At 35.4% G+C, this 13,422-nt stretch overlaps 1 protein-coding gene across 1 annotated transcript in view; it reads right to left on the bottom strand.

Moving 5' to 3' along the window:
- The window catches only part of LOC107706742 (tetratricopeptide repeat protein 28-like), a 280,615-nt gene that overhangs the window by 36,585 nt on the left and 230,608 nt on the right, over positions 1-13,422 (bottom strand). Inside the window, 3 exon segments of the mRNA XM_016510546.1 lie at positions 66-175; positions 5,154-5,677; positions 11,876-13,217. Coding sequence (XP_016366032.1) covers positions 66-175; positions 5,154-5,677; positions 11,876-13,217 — 1,976 coding nt within the window.

The following is a 13,422-nucleotide window of genomic DNA, read 5'->3' as shown; positions in this document are numbered from 1 at the left end:
TGCATCTGTGCGGAGACTGCAGGAAATTGGCTGTGTGTGTGTGTGTGTGTGTGAGCGGACAGTACCTGGTGCTGGGATTCCTCCAGATTGCCGCTGGCCCACAGCGAGAGCCCCAGACGGTGTCGGATCTTGGCCTCGTCCTCCCGACGGCCCAGCTGCTCCGCTAGACGCAGACCTGAGACACAAAACACACACAAACACAGATTTACAGGTAAATGCTTTTTCCAGGAAGAGTTTTCAATGAATACTTCACATGAAAATGAGTTTATTCATTCACTGCACTTGTTTTAATACATCAAAATCTGAGTTTTATGGCTTTTAGTCTATGTTTGTTCACTTTGAGGCAATGTAGGCCTCAATTATAGTTGACAAAATTAACTTCTTAGATATTTGCATATAAACTGTAACATCCTTTCAGACCAAAATACTAAATCATTATGCACTGTAATTTGTCAAATGTGACCCTGGAGCACAAAAGCAGTCTTAAGTCACTGGGGTATATTTGTAGCAATAGCCAAAAAACATTGTATTTTTTGATAACAAAATTATCGATTTTTCTTTTATGCCAAAAATCATTAGGATATTAAGTAAAGATCAAGTTCCATGAAGATATTTTGTACATTTCTTACTGTAAATATATCAAAACTTAATTTTTGATTAGTAATATGCATTGCTAAGAACTTCATTTGGACAAATTTAAAGACTATTTTCTCAATATTTAGATTTTTTTGCACCCTCAGATTCCAGATTTTCAAATAGTTGTATCTCGGCCAAATATTGTCCTATCCTAACAAACCATACATCAATGGAAAGCTTATTTATTCAGTTTTCAGATGCTGTATAAATCTCAATTTCAAAAAATTGACCCTTATGACTGGTTTTGTGGTCCAGGGTCACAAATTTATTTGTGAAATTTACTAGCAATTTCTGAGTGAAAAATATTTCAAAATAAACATAATTTTTTCCAAATGTGCACTAGAGTGTTATTTTAGTATCATTTATATACTATTATAGTATTTATTATTATTTTGAAGCTTTTGATATATTCAGCTAGCTTTAATTTAATTTTGTTAAAAAATTTCAGTACTTCAACTTCAACTTATTTTATTTAAATTAGTTGCCAGGGAAACATTTATCATTTCTATTTTTAAAACATAATATTACATAATATTTATTATTTAATTCAATTTAAAAGTTTTAGTATTAGTTTTAGTTAACTTCAACAACATTGATTTGACAAAAAGCATCAGAAAAAGGTAAATCAAACATACGGTGTTTGGTTATAAAATAAGCTTTAATAAATGTGAATATACTGTAAACGACATTTGAGATTTTCAGAGAATAACAATTTAAATGTGTTTCTTTACACTGATTTTTTTTTTGGTGAAAACACATTTTAATTTTACTTTACTAAACAACTGTTCAAAAGCTTGGGGTCAGTTAGACATATCTTTTGTAAGAAACTAATAATTTTATTCACCAAGGACGCATTAAATAGTTCAAAAGTGACAGTAAAGACATTTATAATGTTACAAAAAATGTCTATTTCAAATAAATGCTGTTCTTTTGAGCTTTTTATTCAGTAAAGGATCCTGAAAAATGAATCACGGTTTCCACAAATACATTAAAAAGAACAATTGTTTCAATGGGAATAAATTACATTTTAAAATATATTATATTCTTTCATGTAATACTTTTTTTCTTCTCTTTTCCCTGGTAGAAAGAAAACCATATGGGTTTGGAACAACATGGATTTTTTTGGCTGAACTATACTTTTAATAAAAGCATAATCAAAACTCTCAGCACTTGAAGCCAGAAGTGGTTGAAATCGGTTGAAAACAGCTCTAGTGTGTCTAGTATTTAAACTCATATTTGCAGCTCTCTGAAATTAATCATCCTAAAATAACAGGCTCCGAAACATTCCCTTGTCTTTTCTTCCTCCTTTCTCTTCAGTCTCTCTGTTTTTATGTTTTTCATCATCAATCTCTGACATGGCTGTCGGGACGCGCTGGTATTTAGGTCTCATCAGGCACTGATCTAAAGAAAAGCCTCAGAAATCATTTTTCTCATGCAACACAGACTTTAATCAGCGTTTCAATCCCACTTTGATTCCTGCGTCTCAGTGAAGTTCAATCTCCAAACAAAAGAAACGTACGGTGAAACACACCCTTCTTCTGCGACCGCACTACGGTACACTGGTCTGAATTATACATGCATACATCTGAAGTCATGTCTCTAATTGGTAAACGGTTATTTTATCTATGAAAACAATGCTCTTAATATTTCTGACAGGAAGTAGAATGTAGCATGCATACTGTTTGGCAGTCAGAAAATCAAACAATCAAAGCTCATGTCTATTGCATTGTGGGATACACTGTTGCACTGGTTGCATATTATCAGAAAAAGGAAAAGGAAAAGTACATTTTCTGAAATGTAATTTATGTGAAATACTGTATACCACAGTCTGATAAATGGACGGCCGTATCAGCTAACGTCTCTTTCTTTGGCTTATTTTATTGGACTGCTGAAAGATGCATTTGACTGACACCAAACTGGATTAAAAATGTGAAATAACTTTTTATATATTAGATGATTGTTGCATACTATATACTGTTTCACATACTAAATAAAAATAGATTAAAATACATCAATAAAGTAAAGAGAAATTTGAAGTAAATAAAAATCTTAAATAAGAAATTTGCATAAATAAAAAAACCTGCATAAACAGATAAAATAAAATGTATGTATAAATAAAAAAATAAGAAATGTAAAAAATGTATACATAAATAAATAAGTAAAAATGTACAAATAAGTTAAATAAATAAATAGAAATGTACAATAAAATGTCTCTCTCTACATAATGTAAAAAAAAAAAGTAAAAAAAAGTAAAAAAAAAACATGTATAAATCAGTATAAATGCAAAATATGTATAAATAAATAAAATAAATACAAAACATACAAATATAAAATATTATACATAAATTATTACATTTATATATATATATATATATAAATAAAAATGAAAAATATGTATATATAAACAGATAACGTTCTCAAGGACAATCGTCAAGTACCTTCAGCCGGACACATTCTAGCGCTCACCGTCCCACATGTGTCCGTCTCTACACAACTCTAATCTCACAAACGCCAAACTGATGTGAGAGCGAGAGTTTCCTCCTGTCCGCCGCTCACGAGGAGGCCACTCTCAGTTAATTGACTGTCAGGCGGAGGGACACCGTGGCCTTTGGTGTAGCACATATGCATCTGGCCTTTTCCCATTCTCTTGCCGCTCTCTCACAGCAGGGAAGCAGTAAGGTAATTGTCAAAAGTCCTGGATGAAGGTGATTAGAGCATCATCTGAGTGAACGGCCGCCCGTGAGCCGCTCTGTTCCTGACGGCTGACAGAAAGTCATTTCGGAAAGACCGGCAGTTTTTTTTTAAAGGGGACACCAGTAATTCAACTACAACAAAACGCTCTACTTTGGTTATGTATGGGTGAGTGCTCTCTCTATGAATACAGTGCTGCTTGAAAGTTTGTGAACCCTTTAGAATTGTCTATATTTCTGCATAAATACAATCCAAAAAAAGTATGTCTCAAATAGGATTATTATAGCGACATACGGCTCAGAGTGGCACCAGAAGCCAAACAAATGAGCTGAATCTCAATGTCCTCTTGTGGGAGCGAAGCACCAGATGTCTCTCTGTGTGTGTAAACATGAGCTTCAGAGCTTAAACATGACGTCTGTACCTCAATCAACAACTTCCTAACAACTTTAGCCGTTTCACCCTCAACTGAATAAAGATCTGAAAGTGGTATAAGGGTGAAGAAATCATATATTCACCCCAAAACCAAAAGAAATGTTTTCATGAGACCTAAGTGCATTTAAATTCTACATTGCAAAAAAAAAAAAAAGATGACAATTAAACAGGCAAACAAATCTCAAAGCCTTACTTTACTTATGTTTCCATTATGAATTTAATTTATGCAAAAAATAATAAAAATAGCTGGGAGGTAGCCAATCATCTGAACGAATTAATCAGTCATTTATTCAATTGATTCTCATCAAATAAAACATTATTCTACCTAAAGTATATGGGGTCAGTAAGATTTGTTTTAAAGAAATTTACTTTTTTTTTTGGCAAAGATGCATTAAATTGATCAAAAGTAAATACATTTATAATGTTGTGAAAGATTTATATTTCAAATAAATGCTGTTCTTTTGAACTTTCTATACATCAAAGAATCCTGGAAAAATGTATCACGGTTTCCACAAAAATATGAAAAGTGAAAAGTGTTATATAAATACATTTGACTTGACACTGTAAATAAATAAATAAATAAATATTATGTATAATAATAATATATGCATGTGTCACATCAGCGATGTGTTTGTTGACAATATCTAATCAATAATTATTAATATAAAATCATTCTTTTCTCATATATATATATATATATATATATATATATAGATAGATAGATAGATAGACAGATCTAAATCTGATTTGTTATTGTACATAATTTAAAATACATTATTTAGTTATGCCTATATATTAATATGCAACTGATGCGTGGTCACAGGTGTACACATATTTGCAATTTCATTAAAATGTTTAAAAAAAAATCAACAGCAATATGATAAAAGACGACAATACCTAATCAATAATCATTATTACTAATACTTTCATTAAAATAGTTATTGTTATTAAAATTAAAATAGTTATTTTCTAAAAAATTTTACACAGTAAAACAAATTCAAATAGTTTGATGCACATGATGAACATTTTATTTGCATCCTGGTGTTTGTATCCAGTTTTTTTCTATGCAATATCACAATTTTTGCATAAAAATATGTGGATGGAAACCCAACTATATATCATAGAGACTCTTTTGACTTGTGCCTGTAAACAACAACTACCCTAGCAACGGCATACCAAAACTCCAAACACCTTAGCAACTGCATAATAACATGGATCTCAGTTTGATAGAATAGAGTACAACAGAACGTCTCGGTTACGTATGTAACCCTCGTTCCCTGAAGGAGGGAACGGAGAAGTCACGTCGTGACTGACGAATTGGGATCCCAATTCGTTGGTCACGACGTGCCTCGTAGTGAAAGGGAACTGTGATTTTTCCACATCATGTCTCTTACCTTCCTGCAGGTACATGACGGACTGCGAGTAGTTCTGCAGAGCGTGGTGTGTTCGTCCCAGGCTGCTGTAGGCCAGAGTTTTGGCCACCAGGTCGTTGGTCTGCGCCGCGATGCTCAGGTGCTGCTCCTGATACACCACGGCACGCTCGAAATTACCCAGCGACTCGTAAGTGAGTCCCAGGTTCCCGTAGGCCCGTCCCTGACAGCTGCCGCTGCCCGTCTCCTCCGCGATCTGGAGGTCCAGCTGGTGAAACTCAAGGGCCGTGTCGTGTTCGCCCATCAGCTGGTACACGGTGCCCAGGCCGCAGCTGGCATCGCCCTCCAGCAATCGATCTTGGGTGTCGCGGGCGATGGCGAGCTGCCGCTCCAGGCAGGAGATGGCCTGCTCGTAGTTACCCAGCTGGCTGTGCAAGCTGCCCAGTTCTCCGTACGCCTGAGCTTTTCCTCCACACTCTCTCAGCTCATGCGCCACCACCAACCGCTTCTCAAAACACACCAGAGACTGCTGAAGACTCCCCATCGCCCTGACAAACACAGCGAACCAACATTATACATATACAGTAAGAGGAAATACTTTGGTAAAACTCAACAATCTGATTGGTTGAGACACACTGTACAGTAAATTTATAATCACACAGCTCTTTATATGAAGCTGGATATGTAAGTATATCCAACTTTATCTGCATACATACAGTAGGACTCATGTACAGTGATTGTTTATAGTGTCGCAAAATGTAAAGTATATTGTCACACAGCTCTAATCTGCTAAATGTGAATATAAGGATTGAAGATGTTAAGATATTATAATCATTAACATCATGATTTTCTGCAAAGCTGCTATTGACCACAATGCGTGCTGTTAAAAACACTATACAAAGAAATTTGACTTGACAGTGTGAATAAATAAACAAACAAATAAATAAATATTATGTATAATAGTGTGTGCAATAATAATATCTCAAAATTAATTATTACTACTACTAATAAAATTACAAATTATTTTCTAAATATTTTCCACACACAGTAAAAGAAGAGACGATCCAAAAATACTAAAAAATATGACAGTCACACTGTAAATTAATTAATTAATTAATAATAATATAAGTAAAAATGTCATTGATGTTTTGTCACAGGTGTGCATATATTTGAAACTTCAGTAAATTGTAAAAAAACAAACAAAAAAAACAAACAGCAATGTGATAAAAGATGACAATATCTAATCAATAATTATTAATTATAATTTTTTTTTAAATAAATTAGTTATTTTCTAAAAAAGAACTCTCTCTCTCTCTCTCTCTCTCTCTCTATATATATATATTATGTATTTAATTTGAACAAAATATTATTTAATTCTAATTACAATTTCTTTTATTTTACAATAATTTTACACATATAGTAAAAAAAAAGAGTAAATCCAAAATACTGAAAAATCTGATCGGCTATTATATATAATTTAAAATATATAATAATAATTATATATTACTATTCAATTGATGTGTGGTCACAAGTGTGCATATATTAGGAATTTCAGTTTTATACTACTACAATTACTACTACTAATAATTCCAATAAAATTATAGTTATTAAAATAAAATTGTTCTGCCAAGTAAAATAGTTTAACATAGTTCACTAAAGGTATTGTAGATATCTTGGTGCATTAATATACAATTCAACTGACGTCACTGCTTGTATATTTCGTCCAATTCGATTTTAGTGCTGGAACTTTTCATTTCATGTAATAACATTTCAGTGATTTTACTACGGTTAAATCTGGCTTACGGCTTATTGCTTTATTAGCCCGCAGTGTGTCTGCTTCCAGACTGTGGTGTAATCAAATAGAAATAAGTGCAATGTAAATTTCAATTTGACTCTAATAAATTCCATGCAGAATGTTTACAAGCTGATATCAAATTTACAGAGCGATTTGGAGATGAATGTATTCCTTTGAATATGAACCTTCTCACATGAAACAGAATCTCAAAATGCAGTCTAGTTTAATGCTGCTAAAATACTGAATGTGAGGGAATCACGAGGGACGGCGTGCTTTAGATCGATATGAGCTATTCCAGCAACACACAGGTGGCAGGACAGCGCTGATGCAACTTCATTTAGAAAGAGAGATGCAGTCCATACACTCCCATCCGTCGGGAGAACGGGTTTGAAACGGGTTTCGGTACCGGCTCTCTGTGGAATAACAAAACCAGGCTTAATTCATATAAGCCGGGGACTCGCTCACTACTTAGGTAGCTTAAAAGCGATGCATCATTACCCCTTGTTGTCCTGTCACTTGAAATTACAGCAACATCAGTCTTGTTGAAAGGCCCTGCCTCATTTCAATATAAATGAAACAAACAGCTTTTAACGCGGGCCTTTAATGAGGTTCTTGTTGGATTCTTCTGCGCTATCTGAGGTAAAGCTCCTCTCTGCTGAGGGGAGTGCAAGCGCATTGTCACAACTGACAGTGTAATTTACCTTCCCGCTGGACCGCGGGAAGGACGGGGGTTTGGGTTTGGATGAGCTTGGCTCGTTGCGGGCCCGGTGTGAGTTCTCTTCCCACAATCCTTAGCGTCGAGCTTTGACAGGCCCCTGCAGCAAACCATTCATCATATTTCCATGCCCATATACTCGTAGGTAAGCAGAATCCACTAGGGTTTGTGACGGGAGCTGGAACGCTTAAAGGGCTGATTGGATGTTAATTAAAATAGATGCGTGGCAGATCACACTGAGGATGCTGGGTAGACATATATGGAGTGCATAGCTGCCCATAGAACAATTTGCATTTTTCAAGCAAATTAATTTTAGAATTAAGAGTTTTAAAACTGAGTCACTATTCATTTTTGGGTGAAATTTCTCTTTAAATCTTTTGAATGCTATTACATCTAATAACAGAATATCAAACAATGACGTATTTCAATAAAAGAAGATTGTTGAAGACCAAAAGAATTATGTAACTTTGCAATAGGATTTTTGGTGGTGTTTGAAACAAGCCAATTATTATGACAAAATTATAAAAAAAAATACATAAGTTGGGATCGACAGATAAAAGCATTATATATTCAGTAGTTATGTATATTTGCATTGCTCAACATTAGCAATTACATTAGCGACTCAAAACTCAAAGATTTGTTTGCATTATCTCTCAAAAAATGGTCACAGAATCCCCATATGGCATTTTTTAAATTAAAATGTTGTAATAAAGTAAATAATAAATGTTGCTGTTTATCATATATGGACTATTGTTAAAATTTTTTGAGCGATCATGCAAACAAATCTTTGAATAAGAGTTTTAAAATGAATTCACTATTCATTTTTGGGTGTACTATCCCTTTAAGTCAAAAACCGTATGAATGCCATTTCGTTAGATAACAGAATATCGAACCAGGATGTATTTCACTAAAAGAAGTTTGCTAGGTTTGAAATAAAATCATAAAGCAATAAATCTGCTGTTGAAGACAAAAGTATTCTAATCAACAGCTAAAAATGTTATATATTCATTATTTCTGTATTTGCAATGCAGTGGCTCAACATCAGTGAATCGATTCAAAACTCTGATTCAAAGATTTTTTATTTATTTTAAATAAATTTTATTTAAATTTTTATTTTTCCAAAATGTTCACAGAATCTCCATATGGCATTTTAAAAAATATTAATATGTACTAAAAATACATGTAATTAAATGTTGCTGCTTATACATGCTACATGGATTAACGTGAACGTAATTTGAGAGATCAAAGCAAATCTTTGAATCAGAGTTTTAAAATTGAGTCACTAATCAGTTTGAACTGATTCACAGAAAAACGTCCAAGTTTGCTTGTTTGCTACTAAAGTATAAATTAGAGATACAAAAAAAAAAGCACTAACATAGAGTGAATCAGTGACGAGTGAACATTTGAAGAGATTCTCCTGCTGATACACTCAAGCGACAGTGATTCCCAAATTTTAATGTGAGAAGCACAAAAAGTGCTTTTATGCTGTATGCATCTCTGTGTACATGCGTGCAGCCCTGCATACTGTCATTTCAGCATGCATGTTGAATGAGCTTGGCTCGTTGCGGGCCCGGTGTGAGTTCTCTTCCCACAATCCTTAGCGTCGAGCTTTGACAGGCCCCTGCAGCAAACCATTCATCATATTTCCATGCCCATATACTCGTAGGTAAGCAGAATCCACTAGGGTTTGTGACGGGAGCTGGAACGCTTAAAGGGCTGATTGGATGTTAATTAAAATAGATGCGTGGCAGATCACACTGAGGATGCTGGGTAGACATATATGGAGTGCATAGCTGCCCATAGAACAATTTGCATTTTTCAAGCAAATTAATTTTAGAATTAAGAGTTTTAAAACTGAGTCACTATTCATTTTTGGGTGAAATTTCTCTTTAAATCTTTTGAATGCTATTACATCTAATAACAGAATATCAAACAATGACGTATTTCAATAAAAGAAGATTGTTGAAGACCAAAAGAATTATGTAACTTTGCAATAGGATTTTTGGTGGTGTTTGAAACAAGCCAATTATTATGACAAAATTATAAAAAAAAATACATAAGTTGGGATCGACAGATAAAAGCATTATATATTCAGTAGTTATGTATATTTGCATTGCTCAACATTAGCAATTACATTAGCGACTCAAAACTCAAAGATTTGTTTGCATTATCTCTCAAAAAATGGTCACAGAATCCCCATATGGCATTTTTTAAATTAAAATGTTGTAATAAAGTAAATAATAAATGTTGCTGTTTATCATATATGGACTATTGTTAAAATTTTTTGAGCGATCATGCAAACAAATCTTTGAATAAGAGTTTTAAAATGAATTCACTATTCATTTTTGGGTGTACTATCCCTTTAAGTCAAAAACCGTATGAATGCCATTTCGTTAGATAACAGAATATCGAACCAGGATGTATTTCACTAAAAGAAGTTTGCTAGGTTTGAAATAAAATCATAAAGCAATAAATCTGCTGTTGAAGACAAAAGTATTCTAATCAACAGCTAAAAATGTTATATATTCAATATTTCTGTATTTGCAATGCAGTGGCTCAACATCAGTGAATCGATTCAAAACTCTGATTCAAAGATTTGTTTGCGTTATTTTTCCAAAATGTTCACAGAATCTCCATATGGCATTTTAAAAAATATTAATATGTACTAAAAATACATGTAATTAAATGTTGCTGCTTATACATGCTACATGGATTAACGTGAACGTAATTTGAGAGATCAAAGCAAATCTTTGAATCAGAGTTTTAAAATTGAGTCACTAATCAGTTTGAACTGATTCACAGAAAAACGTCCAAGTTTGCTTGTTTGCTACTAAAGTATAAATTAGAGATACAAAAAAAAAAGCACTAACATAGAGTGAATCAGTGACGAGTGAACATTTGAAGAGATTCTCCTGCTGATACACTCAAGCGACAGTGATTCCCAAATTTTAATGTGAGAAGCACAAAAAGTGCTTTTATGCTGTATGCATCTCTGTGTACATGCGTGCAGCCCTGCATACTGTCATTTCAGCATGCATGTTGAAGGTGGGGTCATGCTCTGATACAAAACAATTCCATCTTCAATCTGTTGCATGTTGTGAGAGCGTTCAGTGTCCGCCTGTTGACCTCATGGTGTCAGTCCTCATGTCGCCTGATACAGTTAGTGCCTCTATCAGACTGAAGCAACTGGAATAACAAGCAGCCTGTTGCATCATCACGAGACTCCACAGCTCCAGAATGCTAATAAATCATTCACACTATGTTAAAAAAAAAGTAATCTAATCTTGTCTAAGAGCATATTACACTCAAGTACGACTAGTACTTTTGTACATTTTTTACAGTGGCGTCAATAATTATTTAGGCACTTGAAGGAATAGTTCACCCCAAAATTACAATTGTCAGTTTACCTCATCCTCATGTCAATCTAAATAAAAATGAAAGTCAGTGGGGTTCAGTGTTGTTTTGAATCTCAATGAATTCCATTGCATGAAAAAAAAACAAAAAAAAAACAGAAACATTGTTCAAAACATCTTCTTCTGTGCTCAACTTGAAGGCAAATCACTACAATTTTCATTCTTGGGTGAACTATCCTTATATGTCACTTAAAAATGTATGAATGCTATTTGATCAGATAACAGAATATCAAATCAAGAGGCATTTCACCAAAAGAAGTTTGTTAGGTTTGAAATCAAAACATGTACATGTCTATATACTGCAAAAACAAGTATTTGTCCTATTTTCCAGTTCAAATATTTAAAAATTCTCTCAAAATACAAGATACACCCCGAGATACATTTATCACAAATGTAGTTCAGGACATTAAAAAGAGACATCTGAATGAGTTCTTAAGAATTTTTTGACTTGTTTTCTTTTAAAATAATTGAAAATCCTTAAAACAAGATATAATTTAATTAAGAAGCAACACTGCTTAAGATATTAGGTCGTTTTTGTCTTACTGCACTGGCATATTTTTACACTTGTTTTATGTTATAAACAAGTTAAAAACAAGTAAAAAAATCTGCCAGTGCAGTGAGACAAAATACACTTATATTCAAACTATGAAAAAAGTTGCTTATTTTAAGGATATTTTGAAAGAAAAAACAAGTAAAAAATCATTTGTTTGCAGATGCAACATGGTATGATATGTTTTCTATCTAAGTGTCGTTTGTGTGTCCAAGTATATTTTTGAGCCAGTGAAAAATTATAAATAACACAAAAATGGACATGAATTCTTACCTGTGTCCATTACCAAGACCTCTGTATGCCTTCTCCTGGTCCTGCATATGGTTGAGGCTCTGTGCCACAGAGAGATACTGGTCATAATACTTAATTGCCTCTTCAAAATCTCCCAGCGAGTCATAGCAGTCTCCCAAGTTCCCATAAGCACGACCACGGTCCAGCACGGCGTCATTGCCACTGAGCTGCTGCAACATTGCCAACTGTTGCTCAAAATAGCCAATGGCCTCCTCCATTACTCCCATGTTCATTTTCGTAATGCCCATGTTACCGTAAACCTGGGCCTCAATGCTGGGGTCCTTCAGTCGCTGGCCGAGCTCAAGCTGTTCCTCGTAGCATTTAAAGGCCATGGTGTACTTTCCAAGAGACATGTAGACGGCGGCGAGGTGTCCATGTGCCTGGCACTCTCCCTGGATGTCGCCTTGCTCCTGGTACACCTCAAGTTCCTGGGTGTGGTACCCTAAGGCCTTGTCGTATTTCTGTAGCATCCGGTAGGCAGCGCCCAACGCGGCGTAGGCGTTCGCCTCCATCTTGCGATCCTTGACTTGGTGCGCCAAGGACAGCTGCTGCTCGTAAAACTTGACGGCTCCGGGAACATCCTTCTTACAAAGGAAGATGTCTCCCAGGTTGCCCAAGGCGCGGAACCGAGCCTGCGAGTTGTTCAGTGACTGCGCCAAGGAAAGAAGGTACTTCTGGCACTCCTCCGCCTTGCTGTAGTCGCCAAGAGCCTTGAAGGCCAGGCCCAGATTACAGTAGGCTTTGGCTTGACTTAACTTGTCGTGGAGGTCCTTAGCAAGTGCCAGATCTTGTTCGTAGTACTTCACTGCCTCCTGGAAGTTTCCCAGACAGTAGTGCGCATATCCCAAATTGTGGCAGACCTTACCCTCGCTCTCCATGTCCTGCAATTCCGGGGAAAGCCGTAGGTACTGTTCATAGTAGGGTACGGCTTGGGGAAACTCTCCCCGAGAGCAGTGAAAATTACCCAAGTTGCCCAAGGCACGAGCCTCACTCTGGATGTCCCTCAACTCTCGAGCAATGTTCAGATGATTCTGGTAATGTTGCAAGGCTCGATCATGCGCCCCCAGAGCCTGGTACGCCACCGCCAGGTTACCATGCGTCGAAGCCTGCGAGGCACGATCGTTAACCTCCATGGAAATCTGCAGCTCTTGTCTGTGGTAGCGCACGGCCTGGTCAAAGGCACAGAGGGCATTGTAAGCATTGCCCATGTTTCCATACGCTCTGCCCTGGGCCGCATAGTCATTTAGCTCTTGGGCAATGGATAGATGAGCCTTGTGCAGCTTCAGAGCAGTGTCGTAGTCCCCTTTCATCTGGTAAATGATTCCTGTAAAGAAGAAAATAATAGTTTCATTCAATCAAATTGTGCTTATCATGCTTCACAGAATAACCAAAATGGTTTTTCAATATCTTCCATCCCTCTTCATCTGTTAAAGAAGCTAAAGATTAAGTGTACATTTAAAAAAGCAATGAACTACAACGAACCCAAAGCAAATCATCCAACCGGAAAAAAAAGGAAATAAGATCTGAGA

This window comes from Sinocyclocheilus rhinocerous, unplaced genomic scaffold (genome assembly GCF_001515625.1).
Source record: "Sinocyclocheilus rhinocerous isolate Xijiao unplaced genomic scaffold, SAMN03320098_v1.1 scaffold864, whole genome shotgun sequence".
In the NCBI taxonomy this organism is placed as follows: domain Eukaryota; kingdom Metazoa; phylum Chordata; class Actinopteri; order Cypriniformes; family Cyprinidae; genus Sinocyclocheilus; species Sinocyclocheilus rhinocerous.
Note: the sequence above shows the minus strand (reverse complement) of the source record. Positions and strands in the feature narration are given on the sequence as shown.